Consider the following 22070-nt stretch of genomic DNA (forward strand, 5'->3'; position numbering starts at 1 on the left):
TTTCCTTCCAGCTCAATCCTCACCTCAAAAACACCACACTCACAACCTTAAGAAAGAAGATCCTTTCTTCACTGGGAAAGGGTTAAAATTCACCCACAAAATAAGGCCAAAGGAAGGGCTGGGGCAGGCAGAGAAGGGATGGGTGAGGAAAGCAGCTGCAGGATGGATAGAGGAAAAAATAGCTAGACACTAGGGAATGTTGGAGATGTGAAAGAGGTAGGAAGGAGTGGAAAGAAGATTCAAATGATATGTGTGTTACATTATGTTTTTTAATCCTTTTTACTTTTTAAATAATAAAATAATTGAGGGGTTTGTTCATTGAGTTGTGTTTCAACCACTCTTGTCACTGAATTCTATTTTTTTGGCTAAGTAACTGCTCTGAAAAGAGAACTGGAAAGCAAGCTTTGATTGATTCACTGGGCAAGCAAACTATTTGCTCACAATATAATTTCTCTTAAAAAACAGAACTGAGTCTTCATTGACAGATATGGAGACTCATTTGCTTCAATATACAAGATGAAAATAATGATATTCTCTTTATAACCCAGGCCTCCCTGTTTCTTGTCTGCTTTTTTTGTTGTTGTTAGTTATGGGGCTTGAACTCAGGGCCTTAGTGCTGTCGTGCTTTTCAGCTCAAGGCTAGCACTCTATCACTTGGGCCACACCTACTCTTTCTCTTGTCTACTTTTTATGCCATAGAATTAAAACTTCTTTTTATCAAATTCGTCTGAAAATAACAGACCACTTAAAAATACATTTCAAATGCTTCGAGTCTAATCTTTTGAACAATAATAAAATACAACTATATGCTTAACATAAAATGAACTCAGTACTTACTGAAAACAATGTCTTAGTGGTAGAACATTCCACGTTAACTATAGCTGGTAAATAATTTAAATAAACTCTAAGCATAGTATTTAAGTACAGTTAAAATAATTTAGATATAGTCTTACTGGAATTAGAATCTGAGGAAATATGAGTCAAACTTCATGGGATCAAATGTGATAGAAAAAAAAAGTGAAGTTTGTTCTTAAGTTAAATGAGACTTGCTCTAGACAGCACAGTGTTTGGAGAATGTGTGCTTATTTTCATTATGAGACCACTGTGTGGCTACCAAAAAAGAAAGGATGCAAACAAAGGTGGCATTAACCAATACTTCTGCAAAGAAGAGGGAGGTAATCCATTCTGTACATTCTGCACAGCCAAACCACATCTGGAGTATTAGATTCCTTTCTGGGCATTGACTATGTAAAACATGCCAGGTTGAGGTAAATAGGAAAGGGTCTGGAAACCTAATCACATGAGGGGATGTTTGGATTGGAAAGGAAAATAATAAGGACACATTTCAAATATCTGAATGGTAGTCAAATAAAATAGGAAAAATGTATTCTCTGTAGCTTCATAGCAAGGAAAATGCTCTTGACTGAGTACAGAAAAAGTTGGATTCAGGAATGGCTCTACAGTGGCCTTGTTGATGTTGTTGAATGAGTCATTCAAATGTTCTGAGCCTCAGTTTACAAACTGAAAAATGGGAGAAGTATCTGTAGCAAAGTCTTCTTTTTAAAGGTCTAATTCAAAGTGCATCTGTCACTGATAGAATTATGTAAACAGAAGCTATAGGACTCCCAGGATTTCATAAAAGTGCTTTCTAAAAGAGAACAAAGTTGAATGCTAAGTCACTGCTAAAAAGGAATAGGTCTCTATATGGCTTTTGGTACATGACAAATACTGAATATGTGGTGGGACTACTAAATACATGGTATATTTGGGTATTTGCCTGTTAAATCTATGAATGATGTGTGGATGGATAGAGTAATGGCTTGGATGGATAGAAAATCAACGATGCTAGGTCAATATGAAATAGTGATTGGCATACATCAAATGTTATCATCATCATCATTAAGCTGTATGTTCCAGGATATCAAGAACTCACAAAGTGATACACCGAGACATCTAAAATTAAGATAAATGGAAAAACTTGGAAGAAAATTGTATTAAGTGAAGCAAGCCAGATCCAAAACAAACATAAGTTACATGGTTCCCTCATTTGGAATAATAAGAATATGTCTATTCTTACCAGAGGATCACAATAGCTTAATAGCTATTTGCATATGACCCTATAAAATGATGCTTATTGATGCTTATTGATGCTTTCTTTCCTTTTCTTTTTTGGTTTATTCCATGTTGTCACTGTTTTTGACTTCTGTACCCTTTGTCTTGTATATAAATTCATCTGATTTGGGAAAGGGAAGGGGAATCACAGGGTGAACCACTGCAAAAAATGATGCTCAGTAGACATTATGTTGGAAGTGAATTTTACAATGGGGTTGGGGGGGCGGATTTCGGGGGCTGGGGGAAAGCAGGAGAAAATGAAGGAAGGGGTAACACTATTCATAAAGAAATGTACTTCTTACCTTACTTATGTTACTGTACATCTCTGTACATCACCTTTACAGTAAAACTTTTAATAATCTATATAAAAAGATATAATGCTAGGTAGGGATTCTTAAACTCACCTACACAGTTGAAGCCTTCCTCTAGTTTACATGCCCTTGAACATCCATCTCCATTCAACAGATCTCCGCCATCACACTCTTCTCCCAGGCTTCTAGACATACACATACAAACACACACATAACAGGATTGTTGTTTTTATTGTTGCTTTTTTGGTGTGTCTGTGTAGCTACCATCATTTTCAATGTGTTAAAATTCCTCCTTAAGCAGTACATAACGGAAGAGTAGGAGCTAAAAGGGTACTTTTTGGAAAACAAACCAACACATAGACATTTCAGATGGGGGTGATGATCGCTTCTGATGTTTTGGCTAAAATTAAGCATAGGCTAAGGATGTAGCTCAATAACCTAGGATGAGGTATAAATCAAAGTGGATTCTTTCATAACTACACAGATATGACAGACCTCTTAAGATGATCACAAAGTCCCAGATTTTGTAAGGTAGGTTACCCTTTCTAATTCCAAACAAGTCAACCTCAAACTGGAGGCCAAGAGTCATAATCAGATTGGCCTAACATATATTCATACACACACACATAAGACTCACCCTGTGACCTTCCCATCACCACAGTAAGGAGCTCCGTGGACGTGGTTCAGGGGAGGTGAAGCTTCTCCCACTTCTCCTCCAGCCTCAGCTTGGACTTGGTATTCATACATCTGCCCAGGTGTGACCTCCCTGTGGAAACCAATGGGTTAATGACCATGATATCCTCAAAATAAAGCCTGCACTGGGTCCTTTGCAGATGGCTCATAAGAGATTTAGAAAACAGTGATGGAGCACAGATACTTCGAACACACAGCCTTGTCTGCAATAAAAACCACAGTGCTGACTTACAGAGCAAGACAATGTGTGAATCCACATTTATCTCAGTATTGCCCATATACTCCATGCAGTTAACATGGAATAAGTGCAGGATGAGTTAACATTAAACATAGCAGTCCGAGATAACTTAGGAAAATGGTATGGTATGAGTTTTCACTGAGTGAAAACAGGACAATTACTGAAAAAAATAGTGCTCTGTTTCTATAAGTAATCAGAGAAACTGGAAATTGGGTTTCAAAGTGGGGCTCAGTTAAAGCCCTTCCTATGACTGTGGATCCCAGCTTTCTTATCTCTCAAGAGAATTCTTGTCTGGAAGAGATTAAATCCTTAAAGGTAAGAGCAGCTACATTGCATCAGGAGATTGCAACATTTCCCATTAATATGTGGGAGAGGCACAAAATATTCCATTAGAAATACATTAGATTTGTTTCTTCATAATGCTGGAATTAAACTCAAGGTGGATATTTTTCCCCTTACATTTTTTGTATCTATAAAAGGTTGGAAGTGGGCTTTTGTAACAGTTTATGTGAGAAATGGATTGGACTCAATAGAGCCCTAGTGCCGTGATCAAGAAGAGACCAGGAGAGACAGGCATTTAGATGACGAAAGGGGTCAAGAAGGGAGGCTGCTAGTTCCAAAGATAAACCCTACTTTCATCCAGTGCTTTGCCTGACTTGAAAAGTACTACCAAAGTTAAGCTAGGATGCAAGTTATTTAAAAGGACAAAATCTCAATGGAGTTTTTGGGACTGTCTTGCCAAGGCACTCTTTTCTCTGAAACTCTTCAACTGGACCATGAAGCTTCCATTTGCTCACCTGGTGTAACATGCCCAGCAAACAGGAAATATCTTGGGGTTTCCCAAATACCTCTATCCTGGCTTTTAAGAAATTTTAATAGGAAAGTTACCTAAATTTTAGTGTCATTTAAACTTCCAAATTAGCTTTCTTTCTTGAGGAAGCAACCCTCACAACAGTGCCAGATATTTCTAAAGCAAGCCCAATTTTATATCCTAGTCAATTTTGATGGTTCCCCTTTACAAGGTGGTTTCTCCAGGGCTTCTTGTCCAGCCGTGCATAAAAGTCTTACAGTGTTCTTTGGCTGGGAAAAGGATTAGATGGAAATGTCAGTATGTGTTTACTCTTCATGGGGTGGGAGAATCTTAATGGCAGTTAGCTCAGGCATTCAATGATCTCTGAGTTTGTAAAAGTCAATGTGCTACTGAGCAAAGAGAATGGAAATGAGATTCTTTTGGAAAATTGGATTTTAATCACGAGTCTGTCATTTATTTACCAGGTTAGGCAACCAAATCAAGTGCCTGTTTTCTATCTATAAACTGGGAAATTGTTGGCCTTAAAAGTTTATGTGTAGGAACAAGGATATCATTAGGTAACAAATAACATATTAACTTCCTTACCAGAGAAGCTAAAAAGTGCCATTTTCTTACTTATTAATTAATTAATCCATCCATTAATTTGCTCATTCCCAGTGGTAGGGATTGAACTCAGTGCCTCATACTCTTGTCCAGCTTTTTTGCTCAAGGTTGAGTCTCTACCACTTGAACCACAATTCTACTTCAAGCTTTGCACTTGTTAGTTGGAGATAAGAGTCTTACAGGCTCTTCTGATCTGGCTCGCTTTGTTTTGTTTTGTTTTGTTTGCCAGTCCTGGGGCTTGAACTCAAGGCCTGAGCACTGTTCCTGGTTTCTTTTTGCTCACGGCTAGCATTCTAGCACTTGAGCCACAGCAACACTTCTGCCTTTTTCTATATATGTGGTACTAAGGAATCGAACCCAGGGCTTCATGTATACGAAGTGAGCACTTTACTAGGCCATATTATCAGTCCCTGATCTGGCTGGCTTTGAACCTGAACCAAGGTCCTCAGATTTCAGCCTCCTCCTGTATAGTTATGATATGGCTATGGTTATATACATGAGCCACACCAATACCCACATTTCTTTTTTTTTTGTTGTTGTTCTTTTAATTTAAATTAGCCCTGTGATCTATCTTTCTACTTGAAAAAAAGTTGATCATTTTATTGCTATCTCATCCTAGTGACAAAAGCCAATATGGGAAGAAAAATGCACTCCATCACAGGCAGGAATTTGCTTTTCTTTTTGTAAGTTATGCTAGATGCCAAAGGACCACTCTAACCAGGCTGCACCTGCTGGGATCTGACTGCTGTTTTGCTCATGGAAAGAACCCATTTATTTTGTTGCCCCTCGAATCCAGAATTAGCTGAGTGGCTCTACCGGGAAGGAAGCCCATATTAAGAATAATGTGAAGCACAGATTTGGAAGACACAGGTAATGTGGGACTCATTCCCCTACTGCTGGGAACCTTTCTACCACCAAAAAGGGAAGACTAGGCCAGAGCCAGAAAGATGATGAGCAAAGAGGCCCCATGCTAGCTGCCTCAGCTGAGGCCTCCAACAGGCACAGGAGATCAGCTAGGGTCATCATCTGGCTCTGGACAAGATATCTGAGTGAGAATGTCAGCCCACCCTCAGAACTGTGAGAAGTAACATTTATTGTTTTGACCCACTACATTTTGTGATGATGAATAATATAGCAAAAGCCAAATGCTATAACACTTTTGGCAAGACTGTCTCCTCCTAGTTCTGCCCCTGGATCATTCTCTAAGAAAACTAGTGGCTCACACCTGTAATCCTTCCTAGATACTCGGGAGGCTGAGTTCTGAGGATTGAGGTTTGAAGCCATCATAGGCAGGAAAGTTCATGAGACTCTTATCTCCAATTAACCAGCAGAAAACCGGAAGTGGTGCTGTGGCTCAAAGTCATAGAGCTCTAGCCTTGAGTGAAAGAGCTCAGGCTTGAACCCTGAGTTGAAACCCCATGACCAACAACAACAAAAAAAAAAAAAGAAAGAAAGAAAAGAAAAGAAAATTATGAGGTGGAGGGACGTTCTTCGGAGATACCAGCCTCCTGTAACAGACACTAAATTCTTTATAATTCATAGCCTTTCTGCTGGGTATAAAAAAACTAACCATTTACTCTGTTACAGAAGCTGTGGCAGAATTAGAGTCACAACAGGAATCAGAAATTAAATTGTCACCAGATTGAAGACTGCCTCTGGTAACTTATCTGTGGCAATTTCACTGAGTTTAACTGAAAGCCTTCAGATAAGTAATGTCCCTCCCCACCATCATCATGGTGACATCCTCCCTTCCCCACCCCCTCACCATCATCATGATGACATCCGCCATAAGCTATTTGTTTGTCTCCTTTATGGGAAGTATTTCATTCGTCTTAGATATGCCACTTTAGAATAAAATTCTCATTTCCTGAAATCCCAAACATTTCTCCAAGGGAGGACATAACCAAACAATATAAAGTCAAAATAGAGGAGACAAAGCTGACCCACCCCTAAGGCTTAGGACGTCCCACCGCTTGGAAGGCCCTTTTGCACAACTCACATGTCTGTGAATGTCCTGTGAGGATGTGTCATCACCACCGGTAAGCCACTGGCAAAGGGGGGTTCTCGGAGGACCTGGTAGCTCACAGGCTTGCAGGCAGAGCAGAAGGGACTATGGGGCTGCGAAGTCAGGAGTGCTGCGTCAATCTCCATCCTCTCATCTAATGTGTAGACCTTCACCCCCAAGACTTTCCCTTCCATGGGTAATTTGACGGTGAGTGGTGTGTCACAGAAAGTGTGTAAAGGGCCCAGGTGCACAGACTCCTGATTTTCCAACAAGATCTCTGTGTCTAAGAGTGCCATGGAGGACTTCACAGAGAGGTAGGTGACCCACAGGGTAAGAGTGTCAGCTTGCACGGGGTATTGGAAGAGCAGCTCCAGACTACAGCCATCTGTGGGGCAGGGCACAGTCATGTTCGTGTTGTGCAGGTGAAGCTCAGGACTCCAGGCCTGTAAGCTCGGCTCACAAGGCTGATCCACATCAGGAGGCCCTGGTGGACATGAGCAGAAAGAGACATCAGCAGTTATGAAGAAAGGTCTGAAAATGAGTAGCTCATATTAGCAGCCAGGATGAGAAATGAATAAAGGATCTGGAACACTTATGGAAGTCGGTTGGTGTAGTGGCTTATGTCTTAAATATTACTAAGGATGGCGTAAAACTAAAACCAGTGACACTCTTGCTCCTCTGTCATCTTTACCAAGGGTATTCAGCAGGAAATTGGGAATGGGACAAGCAGAAATGGTTCTTAAAGGTCATATAAGTAGAGAAAACATATGTATGCTGAATTTATTAAGCATTTATGATAAATTAATGCTTCTGAGGCCTAATTTGAATTTCCATTTGTCTCTGTGCTATTCTTCACAAAATTCCCTTTTTTTCTCTAAAATCTCATTTTGGCACCTCAGCACCTTGACAATTAGCCAAACATTAAAACCATATATTATTGAATTTGGGCATGTATAAACAGGTAAGTAACCACAGGGAGAAAACTGAAGATAGGAAATAGAAGAATACATGATTGCATAAGAAAAAATGGAGTATTAGTAGCCAAATAAAAGTGCAATGGTGAAAAGTCAACTATCACAAATATATTAAAGTCATCTCTGTGGAAATAATCCATACAAGTTTGTTGTTGTTTTTTAATAGCACATGAAAGGAATTAAAGAGACAGTAGTGAATTAGAGAGCAGCTAGGTGAGCTTTTGATTGGCCCTGAGCCAGAAATTGTGTGGCTATGGGAGGCCTGTCTTGATTTTCCTATTTAGAAATAAGTACTAATATGTAATCCCCACCTTGCTAGAATATATATGCATATATATACACATATATATACTAGAATATATATATGTATATATATATGTATATATTCTTTCTCCTTTTGGCAAAGGAACACTAGTTTGTTTGATTTTTAGCAGAGTTTTCCAATGCTCTCCCTCAAATACTAGCTAATTAAAGGCCCTTTCCAGGAGCCCAAAGCACTGTTAGAAAGTTTTTACTAGAAGCTTGTGTGAAACATAAGGTAGAGGACTTCAAAGTTGAGTTTGTTTTCCTAAGGATACAGGAATTAGAACCAAGAAATTCTCATTCTTTTTACCTCTACCACCAGATAACTTTGAATTCTCTTACAAATTAAGAAAAAATGGGCATTAAAAAAGTTTTGGATCAGGAAGGCAGACAGACATTAAAGCTCTAGCACTGAACAAATTGTTTACTACAGAAAATAGATTTTTTGAAGTACCAATTTCAAAGTGCAGTAAATGTTGTATCCACTTTTCTTTATCCCCTGAAAAGCTTCATTTAAATGCATCCTGTACAGTCAGTCATGGAATGGTCTCCCTTTAACCCTGTCACTGAAGTTACTGGAAGCCCCAGATGGTATTACTCAGGTACTATGGATTCTTAGTCCTCAGTTTTCCTTTTGATTCTTATCACAACCAGGACTATAGGTTAATTCAGAAAGACTGAATCCACCACATATTTCTAAGCAAGTTTTTGGAACTTAATAAGTATAAGGGAGGGGGAGCAAAACCAACAGATGATGATTGGGAAACACTGAAGAGAATGGTGAAGGAAGAAGTCAAGCCATTCATCACCAGGTGCTAAAAGTCATGTCAGTAACACTTTCTGGATTGGAACTGGGAAAAGATTCATGCTGAAATTTCTCCCTGGTTCCTGACAGAAGTATGTGAGTATGTGACTGAGAAGTGAAGGGAGGGGCAGGAAAAAAGATAGCAAAAACATCTTCCCCCTCCTAGCGCCTAGCTTAGATCATATCCGAAGCACAAGTAGTACCAGTATTAATAGACTCATAAAATAGCATAGATGAGAACAATCCGTGTGGAACACCTAGTCCACCCCACCCCCACCCAGACTCGCCAAGCCAGTGAATGAGTGTTCCCTGCAATGTGTTCTCTATTATCCTCCTGATAGAGGAGAGGAGGAGGTCAGCTTACTCTACCATGTGCCAAGGGTGCTCCAGGGACAAGTAGGCATATGGACACATTGGGGCCCTGACGTCACCCCTGAGTTTTGGCTGACTTCTTTATCCATGTGTTATAGGTTGACCTCTGCTTCAACACAACCATTGAGTATCCACATTGAAGCATATATGGGTTATCTGACACCCAGCAGCCTCAGGAAGCCCTTCTAAGGCTGGGTATATACACAGCAACTCATATGCATTGCCTATTCCTCCCCATGCTATCCCCCCACCCTCCACCCTCACCCCCAATCTCAGTGGCCAATAACATTTAAATCAAAAAGTCATGATACTCTACCAACAGCCTCCTCTGGGGTCCAGTAACCTGAAGCGTCACACACTCGCTGGGAGGAAGCTTTGTAGACATACTGACGGAATGTCCCATCTTCAGTGCAGGCACCACACATGCTGCCTGGGGTCCTGGGAAAAAGAAGGATGAAGGTAAGAAGTGGTCCTCAGAAGAACTAGAAGAAGGAAATCAAGAAGACGTTGAGGAAAGAGGATGACACGGCATTGGAGGCCCTGGAGAGCCAAAGGAAATAGCATCATTTCTCAATGGATTTCCTTCTTGTGTAGATATTACCTTCATAAAATTCACAGCAACGTGAACAGCTCAAGGTTTTAAAAGAGAAACAACTTAAGGGAGACCTCGTGTGATGCAAGGGAGAGGTTTCTGCTCTAGGGAAGTTCAATATGACACAATCACAACCTGGGTCAACATGGAGCTTCTTTTCTTGGTGCCTCTCAAAAAGTCATTAAAGACTCCACCCCAAATACTGACAAGAATGTTCAGAGTAATGTTACTGGTTATAGGGATCCTTTATGAGAACTCCTTACTTTTAATTACATGCACAAAAGCCATCTGAAACATGTTATTCCTTAGATGTCTGCTACCTTTGGAGAGAGTTCATAATTCATACCAAGATGGATCTCAAGTGAACTCCAGCCTTTCCTAATGCAGTTACCCCATGACTTTTGTGTTTCCATTGCAATGAACACATCACCATGCCCTGTGCACAACTCCATAAGATGTGCTGGGCTTCTGGCCTTCAAATGGCCTTTCTAAGCTTCTCAGTTTTTTATATACTTACCTAAATGCTCTTGACAATATGTTTACCTTCCTCTTCTGAGAACTGAGACCCATGCTTCTGTGCTCCCACCATTCCTATCTATTCCCTTTGGAATTTGCTCTGTGGTGTTAAGCATTTACATTCAAATTTTCCCCTTTGGACACTGCTCTGTGGTGTTAAACTAACACCGTTGTCCTTCTGTCCTCAGCACTTAGTACAGGGACTGGCTTCCACAACCCTACTGAGTGATGACTCTATAAATGTCCATGAAATGATCAGGACAGTGTAGAAAGAGCTCCATAGGTACCTCATTTGGAGTAACCAGAATAATAGGAATAATGATAGTCAAATAAGAAGTGTGCATTTTATGAGTCTCATCATAGTAGAAATATTTTATAGAAGTCCAATTGTGAACAAAAATATATTTGAAATATAGGCATCAAATCAGAGAGGTTCATCAAGTAACATACCAACAGCACATTTTAGTATTATATTACTATCTTATAAAACGCTAGTAAATAGTAGAACAGTGCTGTTAGGTACAGGTAGTAATTAAAACATCAGCTCCTATTTATTAAAAATCTCACACACCTAGCCTTGGGCTACACATGTTTTTCACAAATTATTTCTAATCCCTATACTACCTCACTTATTCTTTTAATGAGAACATTCAGGCTCAGAGAGGTTCATTAAATTCCCAAAGATAGAAGTTTATTAATTCCTTCGAGCAAATGCACCAACTTCATACTGTCCCATACTCTGGCAAATAAGAGGAGTAGTAAAGGTCCACCCTCTGACTCCAGTCTGCCTTCACATCTTGTGCGTACACTGCTCCAAACCACATTTCCCTGATGTACTTGGCCCTTCCGGGCCTGCTGCTGAGTGCGTAGCTAGGGCTCCTCTCTGACATAGGATTCCAAATACCTACTGGGTTGGAGTAAACACAACTCCAGACATGACACAAATCGCTGAGTATGTGACGTGAGTCCACCCAACACACGTGTGTGAGGAGGTCTCCAAGCAAGCCCACCTCACTGAGAAGAGGAAGCAAATTGCTGCCCTTTCTGCCAACAGACTCTCAGTGGAGCCAGTTCTGATGTCTGCTTTATCGTAACATTTGTACCAGAGAAAGAATTGAAAGATTAAATTGTTTATATGTGTTACATAAACGGATGTAAAACTCCAGTTTGCACATACCCACAGAGGAATTACTGTTCAGCCCATCTGACCAAAGCTGCAGAAGGTCACACTTGCAGCAAGATGATTCTTCTACACATCGCATATGTGTGCTGACTCACCAAAGGGGGGCTATGAGAGCCCCTGGTGCCAATGACAATGCAAACTATTTTGTAGACTGTGCTGAACAACTATGCTAAGGAGCTGAGCATAGAGCTGGCTAGAGGAGGCAGCCCTGAGAAGTGGTACACCCATTCCCAATTGCAAATAGGGGTCCCTATTTCTTCTCACATAAAAATTCTCACATAAAATTCTGCAAAGAAAATATATCATCTCACCCACTGCAAGACCTGTCTCACCTGTCATATATAATTCCACTAATAGGAGGCAGCCAATGAATTGTGAGGGACTTCTGGGTCTGCCCAATGACCATGGGTGGGATGGGAATGGGGGTGGGCTTTCTGCTTTGACTCCATTGCTGGTATACAAGGTCCAAATAGCAGTGCATGCGGGCCACTTGGTTTGGGGTGAAGCTGTCAGTACAGTCATCATCTGTGGAGACAAAATTAGAACACACAAGAAATAGAGGAATTACACCTGTAAAGTCTACCAAGGTAGTTGATAAATTCTGCCCTTGTTACCAATACCTTGTACTTACTAGTCTCAATAAACACTTGTTGAAAGAGTAAGTGTATTCTGTTTCAGAAGATGTCTAAGCTAGAAGTGAGAAAGAGAAGGCAAAAGCCTAGCCCTTGCTTATCTCAAAGGCAAGGGCATTGATTTAATAGTGGGGCTGATCCAGGGTGAACCTGGCACTCAAGTGAACTACAGGGTTGCAAAGTTAACAGTTGCTTATTTCGTAAACCACAAGATGGCACTGTTTCAACAGAGGGCCTTTCCACTTGTGCATGCTTCAAGTAGCAGACACCTGCTTTGCTTTATTGCCCTGTGATGCCGGCCAAGACTAGTGAACATTCAGTGGAGATTCTCAAGGAGGAGAAAACCAAATGTCAAGGAAGCAGTCTGACTTTTGAAGCCAAACACAATGTTTTCACAGTGCTGAAAGAGGATTTGTTGTTGTTGTTTGGGTTTGCTTTGTTTCCTGATGAGGAACTGGGGCACTGAACCCAGGAATGCACATATACTAGGCAAGCAAGCACTGTACCACATGAATTATGCCCTCAGCCCCAAATGAGTTATCTCAGGATTGGAGATATTTCCGATGAAAACATGCCAGTCACATATTAGCTCATCTTTTTTTCTTAAATGATTCTTCTGTAAATGTCAAGGGTGATACTTAAGGAGTTCTTACCTCTACTTTCATCATCTGAACTCTAACCCTGACAAAGGGCACCATGAGAGAAGGAAGAGGTGATGGTGCTTATGAATTGATTACACCTTCCTTTTTCACCTCAATGGAACTTTAATAGATAGAAATATCTTAATAGGTCACCAGCTCATCACTCTTTCATCCCTTATGCATTGTCCTTTGGGGGATAGCTCTAGAACAATTATGTGGAACTATAAAACATTTTTTCATCATTGGATTAAATGGATAAACTCAAATTAGGCCTTAAGTTTAGGAACCACTTTAAGTCTACCCTCAGGAGATTGGTTAATGTCACAGTTTTCCAGAAACAAAGAAAGTATAAGTGAAAGACAAGAAGGATAATCTAGGGCCTACCTTGAGGAAAGACAAGAACAAACAGTGCAGTGACTCTCAAGACACCATTTATCTTAAGAGTACCATTTTCAGCAGGGCATATGGAGTGGAAGTCAAGAATCAGTGCATAGCTAATGTTAGAACAAAAGAATCTGACTTTTGAACTGCAGAAAATGAATCCTGAGCTTCAATTAACCAGACCCTCATGTTATTCACCTGTTTAAAAAAAAAAAAAAACAGAACAGGGGCTTGGAATACAGCCTAGTGATAAAGTGCTCACCTTGTATACATGAAGCCCTGGGTTCGATTCCTCAGCACCACATATATAGAAAAATCCAGAAGTGGTGCTGTGGCTTAAGTGGTAGAGTGCTAGCCTTGAGCAAAAAGAAGCCAGGGACAGTGCTCAGGCCCTGAGCTCAAGCCCCAGGACAGGCAAAAAAACAAAAAAACAAAAAAACAAAAACAGAAGAACTGCATTGACCCTAAAACCTCTTTCACACATCACTATTGGATTCTCCTTCAGAGTGGATGCTTCCAAAAATGAACAGTATCAAGCATCACTAAGTCCTATAAGTTCACTAGATCTCAGGAGGGCTTTGTCTTTGTCTTATTTTTATAAACCCAGAAAGAAATGTATTTTTCTTTTTAAAACTAGTGAAAGAGAATTCAGTCAACAAGGCCTCTAATATTTCAGTAAACTTCAAGCCTTCCAGAGCTTGGGATGGAGCAGGGGAGTGAGGGGAAGAGAACATCTCACAATATATGCGGTTAAGTTCTTTGACACAGTGTCTACTCTGTAGTCTGTGTAGCTCCTACTCCTGCACTCTGAGAGTCTCCAGAGTAGAGGTGATCTTTACAGGAAATCACATCATGAAGAATTGTCATACCTGTGTAGCTCATGTAGTTGTTGAATGGGGTTCCTGGAAAGTGAGCAAGGCCACAGGTGTCGTTGGCAGGGTCTGGGTCCCGGCACAGCTTACTCTTGGGAGTGGGGGCGGTGTCGGCACAGAGATCCCCCGTTTCCATGGATGGTACTGTCTCCATGCAGGGGTCATCACAGGATTCTCTTTCACTAACCCCTTTGAAGACATGGTAGAGTCCCAGGACATGTCCTATTTCATGGATCATGATGTTGGTATGGCCAGGCATGCCATAATATGTGGGATTGAGGACAACACCACCTACAATGGATGGTTTAGAAAACATCTCTGAGTATTGAATGCGTGTCAGTCCTCTAGTCCTGAATTATGTCTTCTGATATACTTCAACTATTATATTTCAGCCTCTAAGGAGACATTTTATGACTTCTAGTTGCAGAGTCATTGTATTGCCCTCTTGTCACAAACATGCTTAGAACTAATCAATAAACACTTCTTTATCCCTTCCATGGGTGAGTGTGGTTGTAGATATGTGTATAGGGATATGTGTATAGACAGAGCAATATGAGTGTGTAACATGATGACTTGGTTTACTCAAGCTCAGGATTCATTTTCTACTATGAAATCACCATCATTCCACCATGATTCTCTGGCACTACCCATGCTATAGAATACCCTGAATAGCATTAAGTAAAGTCTCCTAGACTTCCATATTTACTAAATTACTCTGCTTTTGTTACCCTTTATCTCATTAAATCAGATTATTCTGCTTAGTTTTGAAATCATACTGCAAAGTCACTTTATAAGATTTTTTTTGTGTGAATTCTTACTTTCAATGCTTTGGTTCTATTCAAGTATTAGTAGAAGGAAATTTCAGTTAATGGAAATAAAGTTGATGGTGATATTCTCTTTTTTCTTAAGTCAAAGGTGTCTTTTTTGTTTTATAAGTACTGGGGTTTGAATTCAGTACGTGCTTGGCAGGGGCTCAACCACTGAGCCACACCCCCAGAAATGATGATATTTTAAAATGGAAAAAAAATCAACCAAAGGAGTGAAAAAGTAAAGACTACCAGGCCTTCCTGATAAATTAAATCGAAATATTTGTATTTAAATAAAAAAAAACCTTACCAAATAAAGGACATTGTTCTAGGTAAAAGTACATAGTGCTAAGAGCTGTAGAAATATAAATCTACTACCTGGCCTCTCATTACACCAGCTAGTAAAACTAGATGCTTGTCTGATTTCCCATAACTCAGCATTGTTTTCTAGAAAATGGAGGTTAAAACACTAGCACTTGGTGGGACTGGGGTTTGAACTCAAGGCCTCTTGTTTTCCTAGTTGACTTTCTACCTGTGAGCCACACCCCAGCCTGGCTTTTTGCTAGCCATTTTGGGGACAGATTTTCATAGATTTTTCTGACCAGGCTAACTTTGAGCACCTCAGGATGCTGGCTCTCAGCATCCTGAGAAGGATGGATTACACATGTGAATCACCAGCACCCAGCCAGTTTGACTTCTTAAAAGGGGAAAGGCAAATGTCCAAGCATCTATCCCTCTGGCTTATTAAAAATCGACTCCCACTGGGTGCTATGGCTCATGCCTGTAATCCTATTTACTCTGTAGGATAAGATCTGAAGATTACAGTTCAAATCTAGCCTGGGTAGGAAAGTCCAAGAGACGCTAATTGCTATTTAACCATTAAAAAGCTTGAAGTGGAGCTGTGGTTCAAATGGTAGAGTGCTAGCCTTAAGCAAAGAAGCTCAGGGACAGCATCTAGGCCCTGAATTCAAGCCCTAGGATTGGCACAAAAAAATCCATTCCTTGTTTCCCTCTTCCTTCCATAACTGAAACATTTTACTTGGCTATATTTCTTTCATCCTCAAAATTCTTGGGGTCAAGATGAGTCTCATCTCTGGAGCCTGAGATAAGAATGTCAAGAGGCCTAGATTAATCCTCTTGAGCTCAGTCACCCTTGGCTGTATTCCCAGGCTGATCCTGCCTTTGTGACCCAGTCTAATACTAGTTTCTAGGGCTGGATTCATTCATAACAATAGAATCTTCTCTATCTTATGGTCTTCCAAAGCTACCTGCCCCTACAGAAGAACTGGCAAACTTACTCTTTTATTTGTACATAACTGATAATACATCAGCCCAAGATCAAGATTAATGTAACTTGAAATCAGGTCTTAAAATCAGTAGCATCTATTGTTGAACTAAATTAGTGAAATGCAATATTCCCACTTCCCAAGATGGCTACCATTTCACATCATATAAGTAATAAGAGTCATTATCCAGGTTCAGTGCTCTAGCACAAATATCAATATTTACATCCATGAAGATAATTTAAGAAGGCAGTTTTCTGTTGTCTCCCAGCTGCTTGTCAAGTGCTTTCTTCCTTGTCCTCCTTCTTGTGTCATAGTCCTTTCTTATTTTTACACCTAGTGCTTTTCTTGTAGTCCCCTTACCTTCTCTTCTTCTCTAGATAAGTTTTGAATAGCAAAAGCTAATATACCAGAAGGAATACCTTAAAAAATGCAGTTCATCTATAAGGCTTAAGTATCTACATTGATCAGTTTTTCCTACATTCATAAATTCTGATGCTGGCTGATATTCTGAGGAACAAAGTGGCACAACTGCTTAAATCTACTGGAGAAAATTGCAGTATGCCATAATGGTGAAAATTCACAAGATCCGTGAGAATTGTTACAATAAAGGCCCCAGACAGTTTGTATAACCCTTTGCTGACTAGACATAGTTGAACATAGAGCCTTTTTGACATTTTTAGAATATCACACTTCTTAGAGAAAATTCTGAGAATGCTACCAAAAATTAAGGGAAATTGTAATCAATAGTTGTTGGCTATCCATATGTCTATAAGCAAACATTCAGTGTTCCCTCAGTTTATACATAAGCCAGCCCAAGTCTTTATGCGATTTCCTCACTTTATAGATAAAACAATTACAGATAAACAGGTAGAAGGCTCAAAGAAGAAGGAATAGGAACAACGGCATATATCAAAGAAGAAGGAATGGCCAGTAGTGTGACCTTTTGAACCCTTCAGGAGAATATAGGTAAGATCCTTAAAATAATATGCTTCTTGTCAAACTCTAGAAGCCTCTGTCTCAATTCCAAATGAGAAATCCCTTGTCTGAGTCTATTGTGAAATAAACATTCAGCTTTCAGTAAACCATCTTATATATAAGTGTGGAAAAAAAGCATAAAAAGGGAAGCAAATTCCTTCCACATCCAGGTCATTTGGCCAAAATGCTCTTTCACTGCATGCCTCAGACTGAAGATACAGTTCAGCAGACAATGTGTTAATTCTAATTTTAAAAGATTAGCATTTAACCCACATTTACATCAATTTTTTATTTAAGAAACTTCTGATAAATATTATCTCTGTGTTATCACTATCCTCTAAAACAATGACCTTAGTAATTATATTATCATATTTAGAATGTTGCACAAAATATAGAAATGTTGCAAGTGCAGAATGACATCTTGATCTGATATAAAGAAAAGTGTTGTTCAGACCAAAACACTTTAAGAGAAAAGTCCAAGACCCCAGACTCATGAAATAACTCTACTGCCAGTGTACCATGTCTTAGAGTCACTGGAACTATGGAAACTTGGAGTCTAGCTCTATAATCTTGGCTTTCCAGCTTCTCCTGAATGAGAGGCTCTACTGTCTTATTAAGATTTCTCCCCGGGCACCGGTGGCTCATGCCTATAATCCTAGATACTCAGGAGATTAAGATCTGAGGATCACAGTTCAAAGCCCTCTTGGGCAGAAAAAAATCCATGACACTCCTATCTCCAATAAACCACCCAGAAAACTAGAAGTAGTGCTGTGGCTCAACTGGTAGAGTTCTAGCTTTGAGCTGAAGAGCCCAGGAACAGAGCCCAAGCCCAGAGTTCAAGCCCCATGACAAAAAAAAAAAAAAAGAAAGAAAAGGATTTCTCCTATTTCCATGTCTATAAGTGGTAACATGCAGGTATTTGTAAAATGATGATTAAAGCATGGTGTACAGAATTGTGTGATCATGGGCTGTGCTTATCTCACTCTCATATTTTATGTCCCAAGATTCCCATCTGTCGGGTGCTTGGAGGAAGAGTCACATATCCTATAATCATGTCTACTGTAGATTCTTCAGCGGTACTAATCCCTTCTCTATTAGTCCTTGCCCCTGCCCACCAAGTGATACTTCCCATGCCCTCTCCTCCAACCAGGGTTCCCCCGCATTTCTTCACATTAATCCTTTATCTCAGCTAAAACAACATTAGTAGAACATTAGGGGAATTGGTTTGAATCACATGTGTGTGTGTGACACACACACACACACACACACACACTGGTGAGAGGGAAGACATTAAGTTATTTCATGATTTAGTTTAGAAAAGTTCTTTCCTGTCATAATAATAATAAAAAAATGACAAATACACAAGTGTGTATTCAGGCCAATGCCAGAGTGAGGCATACAACTTGGTGCCCCAAAAATCTAAAAACAGGCATGAAAGGACTTGTTTTCATTAAGAAGAAACAAGACATAATAACAAATAACAATTAAAAAACAAATCCCCAGAGTGTCAACCTCTCCCTGCCCTCTCAGACATTTGAGTCTGGCCAGGGAGGGGCTGAGGAGCCATGTCTACCCACTTTTTCAGAGAAATGTGTTGTTATCCTTTCTCAGAAGCAATAATGTGGAAATGATGAGACAATAGTATGACATGCTGCTTGCCAGAACTATTTAATGGTAATATTCAAAGAAACCAGAATTATTGTTGGAGGCTGGTGCCTACATCACACTCTTCCTTCTGTTTTCCTTACCACCAATGGATGGCTAAAATTGGGGTTTACATCATGGTCTAGGAAGCTCTTTCACAAGATAATCTTGAAGTGACCGGGGTGCCTTTCTTCTGTGGTTGTGGATACTCACTGGAAATCTGTTTATCCTTATTTTGGAGATATCCCTTAAAAGCCCTTAGGGACTATTTAATGATATAATCAATTATTATAGCAAGAGTTCTGACATCAATGGGTTGTTATAAAGGTTAAAGTAGTAAGGTCAATAAATGAGCAGCTAGTTTATTTCCTAGAACAAAGTCACTTGAAAAATAATATTAGCTAGTTTTTCAGTATGGATACCATTCTGTGATGCAGTGTGCACACTCATTTCCCCCCATACTTTGTGGCTTTCCTCTAACCATCTTCATTTATCAAGAGAATAGGAGCAGAGGATTGACCACAAACAGGATAGGTCTGTTAGGAAACACAGTCATTGAGGTAAGGTTGACTAACAGCACCACACAAGGCGCTCTTAGTGACCCTCAGATGCTCATCCTTTGCTTCTATGTTGTTCTGATGCTGAGATCATGGGCACCCAGAAGACGACAAGATATAGGCAAATAGGCAAATGCCCAGGTCATCACATTGGAGTCTGAAAGTCACTTGGAGAAGCTCAGCTTGAAAATTGATTGGGAGGATGAAATAAAATTTTACAAACTTGAGATATTTAAGCCAGGTATAATTTGACATTCCTATAATCCCAGCACTTGAGAGGCTGAGGGTAGACTTTGAGTATAAGAATATCCTGGGCTACATAGTAACACTTGGTTCTGTAATACAGATATTTAATTAAGAAAGAATATAGTCATGATTTCCCATACTCAAAACTCACTGCTCTTTCTCAGTTTTCCTTTTTGAGACAAAATTTTGTGTCAGAGCTAAAGCTAAAACACAGATGGGATTCTCTCACCTACAACTTAATTTATCCTCTTGCGCTTTCTTTTCTCATCTGCCCCTTTGAAACAGGAAGGAAAAATATACAGCAGTATAACTCTTCTCTAAGTAGAGACTCTCCCCAGCCACCTCCACTCCCCAATCTATATTATCACACAAGTCAGTTGAGAAATGAATGACAACCGAGAACACCTACTCAAGGCAAATGGAAACAACAGTGTAAAGGGAAGCAGAACATCCTGGAACTATAGATACCTTATGCCAGGTTTTGTTGTCTTTCCCTCCCCTCTCAATGCAGGGTTCCAGAATCTCCTGAATTTGTTTCTTTACTAGGAAATCAAAAGCAGAATGAAACTAAGGAAAGAGAAGATGTCTCTTGAGGGTGGAGTTCTGAAGTTTGTGCCTTTGAGATACTGAGGGGACTCTGGTTTAGCCATTATGGCCTTTATACTACCAAAATACCCACTACTACATTAGCCTAAAAAGACCCCAATCATCCTCTCAAGCTGAAGAAAAAGAGATTAAAAGGGAAATTAATTGTAATGGGTGGATGGCTGTGGTTCCATTAAAATTGACTGAACTCTGCCTTCTGAGAATAAAAACCCTAAACAGGCATTTATGAAGATCATGCTGATAGATTCCTGAGTAACTGGCCCAGCTGTAGAGAGGAATGACTGATCAGTGAGGTATAGCCAGAAGAATGTCACAAAGCCTGCCAGAGATGTCCTGCTCTTGTGAGAAAAATGAGGGTCATCCCAGGTTAGCAGCATCACTTGATGAGTAAGGATTAAAACATACCATTTCCTCTGGGGTCTTAGATTCTGCATCCCTCAAAAGCATGAGGTCTCTACAAAATTAAGAAGAGTGAGGGGCGTAGTTTGGAGGAATGGGTGGAAATGTTAAAAAGGTGACATTGATCAAGATGCAAGAACTTCTTTGTTAAATGTCAACCCTTTTGTACTGCTACGTAAAGATAATAATAAAATAAGTGCAATTTCTATCTGAAGGAGAAATAAATATTTTAAATGTTAAGACATTTTAAACACATGTTGTCAAATTTTGTATGGTATTAACATTATTATTATTATTATTATTATTATTATTATTTTGCCGGGCTTGGGGCTTGAACTCTGGGCCTGTGCGCTGTTTTCTGAGCTCCTTTTTGCTCAAGGCTAGCGCTCTACTACTTGAGCCACAGCCTTTTTAGCCACTTCGGCCTTTTTAGATTAGTTTATTGGAGATAAGAGTCACACAGGGACTTTCTGCCCAGGCTGGCTTTGAACCAAGATCCTCAGATCTCAGCCTCCTGAGTAACTAGGATTATAGACATGAGCCACTGGCACCCAGCTTGGTTTTATTATTTTAATAATTACATTTGTTTATTCAATCAATATTTCCATTAGGTCCATATGACACTAAGATCTATATAGAAAAATATAAGTGAAATACAAACATTTTTCTGTTCTATAAAGCTTATACTTGGCAGGGAGTGAAAATAAAAGTAAAAAAAAACAACAACCACAAGGACTCAAAATAGAGATTAAACTTAATTCTGGATGAATCAATGTACTTGAATGTGTGTACCAAGACTTGAATTCAATATGGACCCAGTACTATAAACTTGCACATGGAATATGTAAGGTCCTCCCCCAGGAGGGCTCCATGCAGATGCTCCCCACCTGGTTAGGTTAGGTCTCCACCCAGTCACCTGGGTAACCAGCATACCTGGGGGAGGGGCATCTGCTTGGAGCCCTCCACAGGGAGGATCTTACAGAATATTATAAGCAGAGTTCCCTGGATTTAACAACTGGTGACCATGTGTGCCACAGCTGCTCCTAATGGGCTGGCAGGGAGAATGCAAATGTGCCTTCTCAGAAGACCTTTCAGCTTTGATTATGAAGAACAAGCTCCAACAATAAGAGAGTTGTTGTGTGGTCTAGGGGATAGTGCAGAGGAAGCAGAGAGAGAGAGAGAGAGAGAGAGAGAGAGAGAGAGAGAGAGAGAGAGAGAAGTTGTTGATTAAAAGATGAAATCCTAGCAGCAGACAACTGAGCTGCCAAAGGGATGCTCTGTTTCCACGTTCTAACTGGTTTTCCCCAGCTTTGACACAGACCACCAGAGTAGCTCATGAAAGAGAATAATTCCTGAAGACTCTCTCTCTCTCTCTCTCTCTCTCAAGAAATTTGAGAAAAAGACATTGGTTGAAATGATTTTTAAAGTGGCTCTGTAAAAGTTTTAGGGTTGAATGTTATATGCCCATAAAAAGGGGGATGAGGGCAGGTCTGCAGGTGTCTACATA

The 22070-nt window shown here is 40.0% G+C and overlaps 1 protein-coding gene across 2 annotated transcripts in view; it reads right to left on the minus strand.

Annotated features, from left to right (window-relative positions):
- The window catches only part of Pappa2 (pappalysin 2), a 233811-nt gene that overhangs the window by 125279 nt on the left and 86462 nt on the right, over positions 1 to 22070 (minus strand). For both annotated transcript variants that reach the window (XM_048356418.1, XM_048356419.1), the window contains exons 5-10: positions 14042 to 14335; positions 11851 to 12043; positions 9544 to 9665; positions 6768 to 7257; positions 3061 to 3189; positions 2517 to 2608 (exon numbers count right to left, since the gene is read on the minus strand). In XM_048356418.1, coding sequence (XP_048212375.1) covers positions 2517 to 2608; positions 3061 to 3189; positions 6768 to 7257; positions 9544 to 9665; positions 11851 to 12043; positions 14042 to 14335 — 1320 coding nt within the window. The remainder of the gene's footprint in view (positions 1 to 2516; positions 2609 to 3060; positions 3190 to 6767; positions 7258 to 9543; positions 9666 to 11850; positions 12044 to 14041; positions 14336 to 22070) is intronic.

This window comes from Perognathus longimembris, chromosome 11 (genome assembly GCF_023159225.1).
Source record: "Perognathus longimembris pacificus isolate PPM17 chromosome 11, ASM2315922v1, whole genome shotgun sequence".
In the NCBI taxonomy this organism is placed as follows: domain Eukaryota; kingdom Metazoa; phylum Chordata; class Mammalia; order Rodentia; family Heteromyidae; genus Perognathus; species Perognathus longimembris.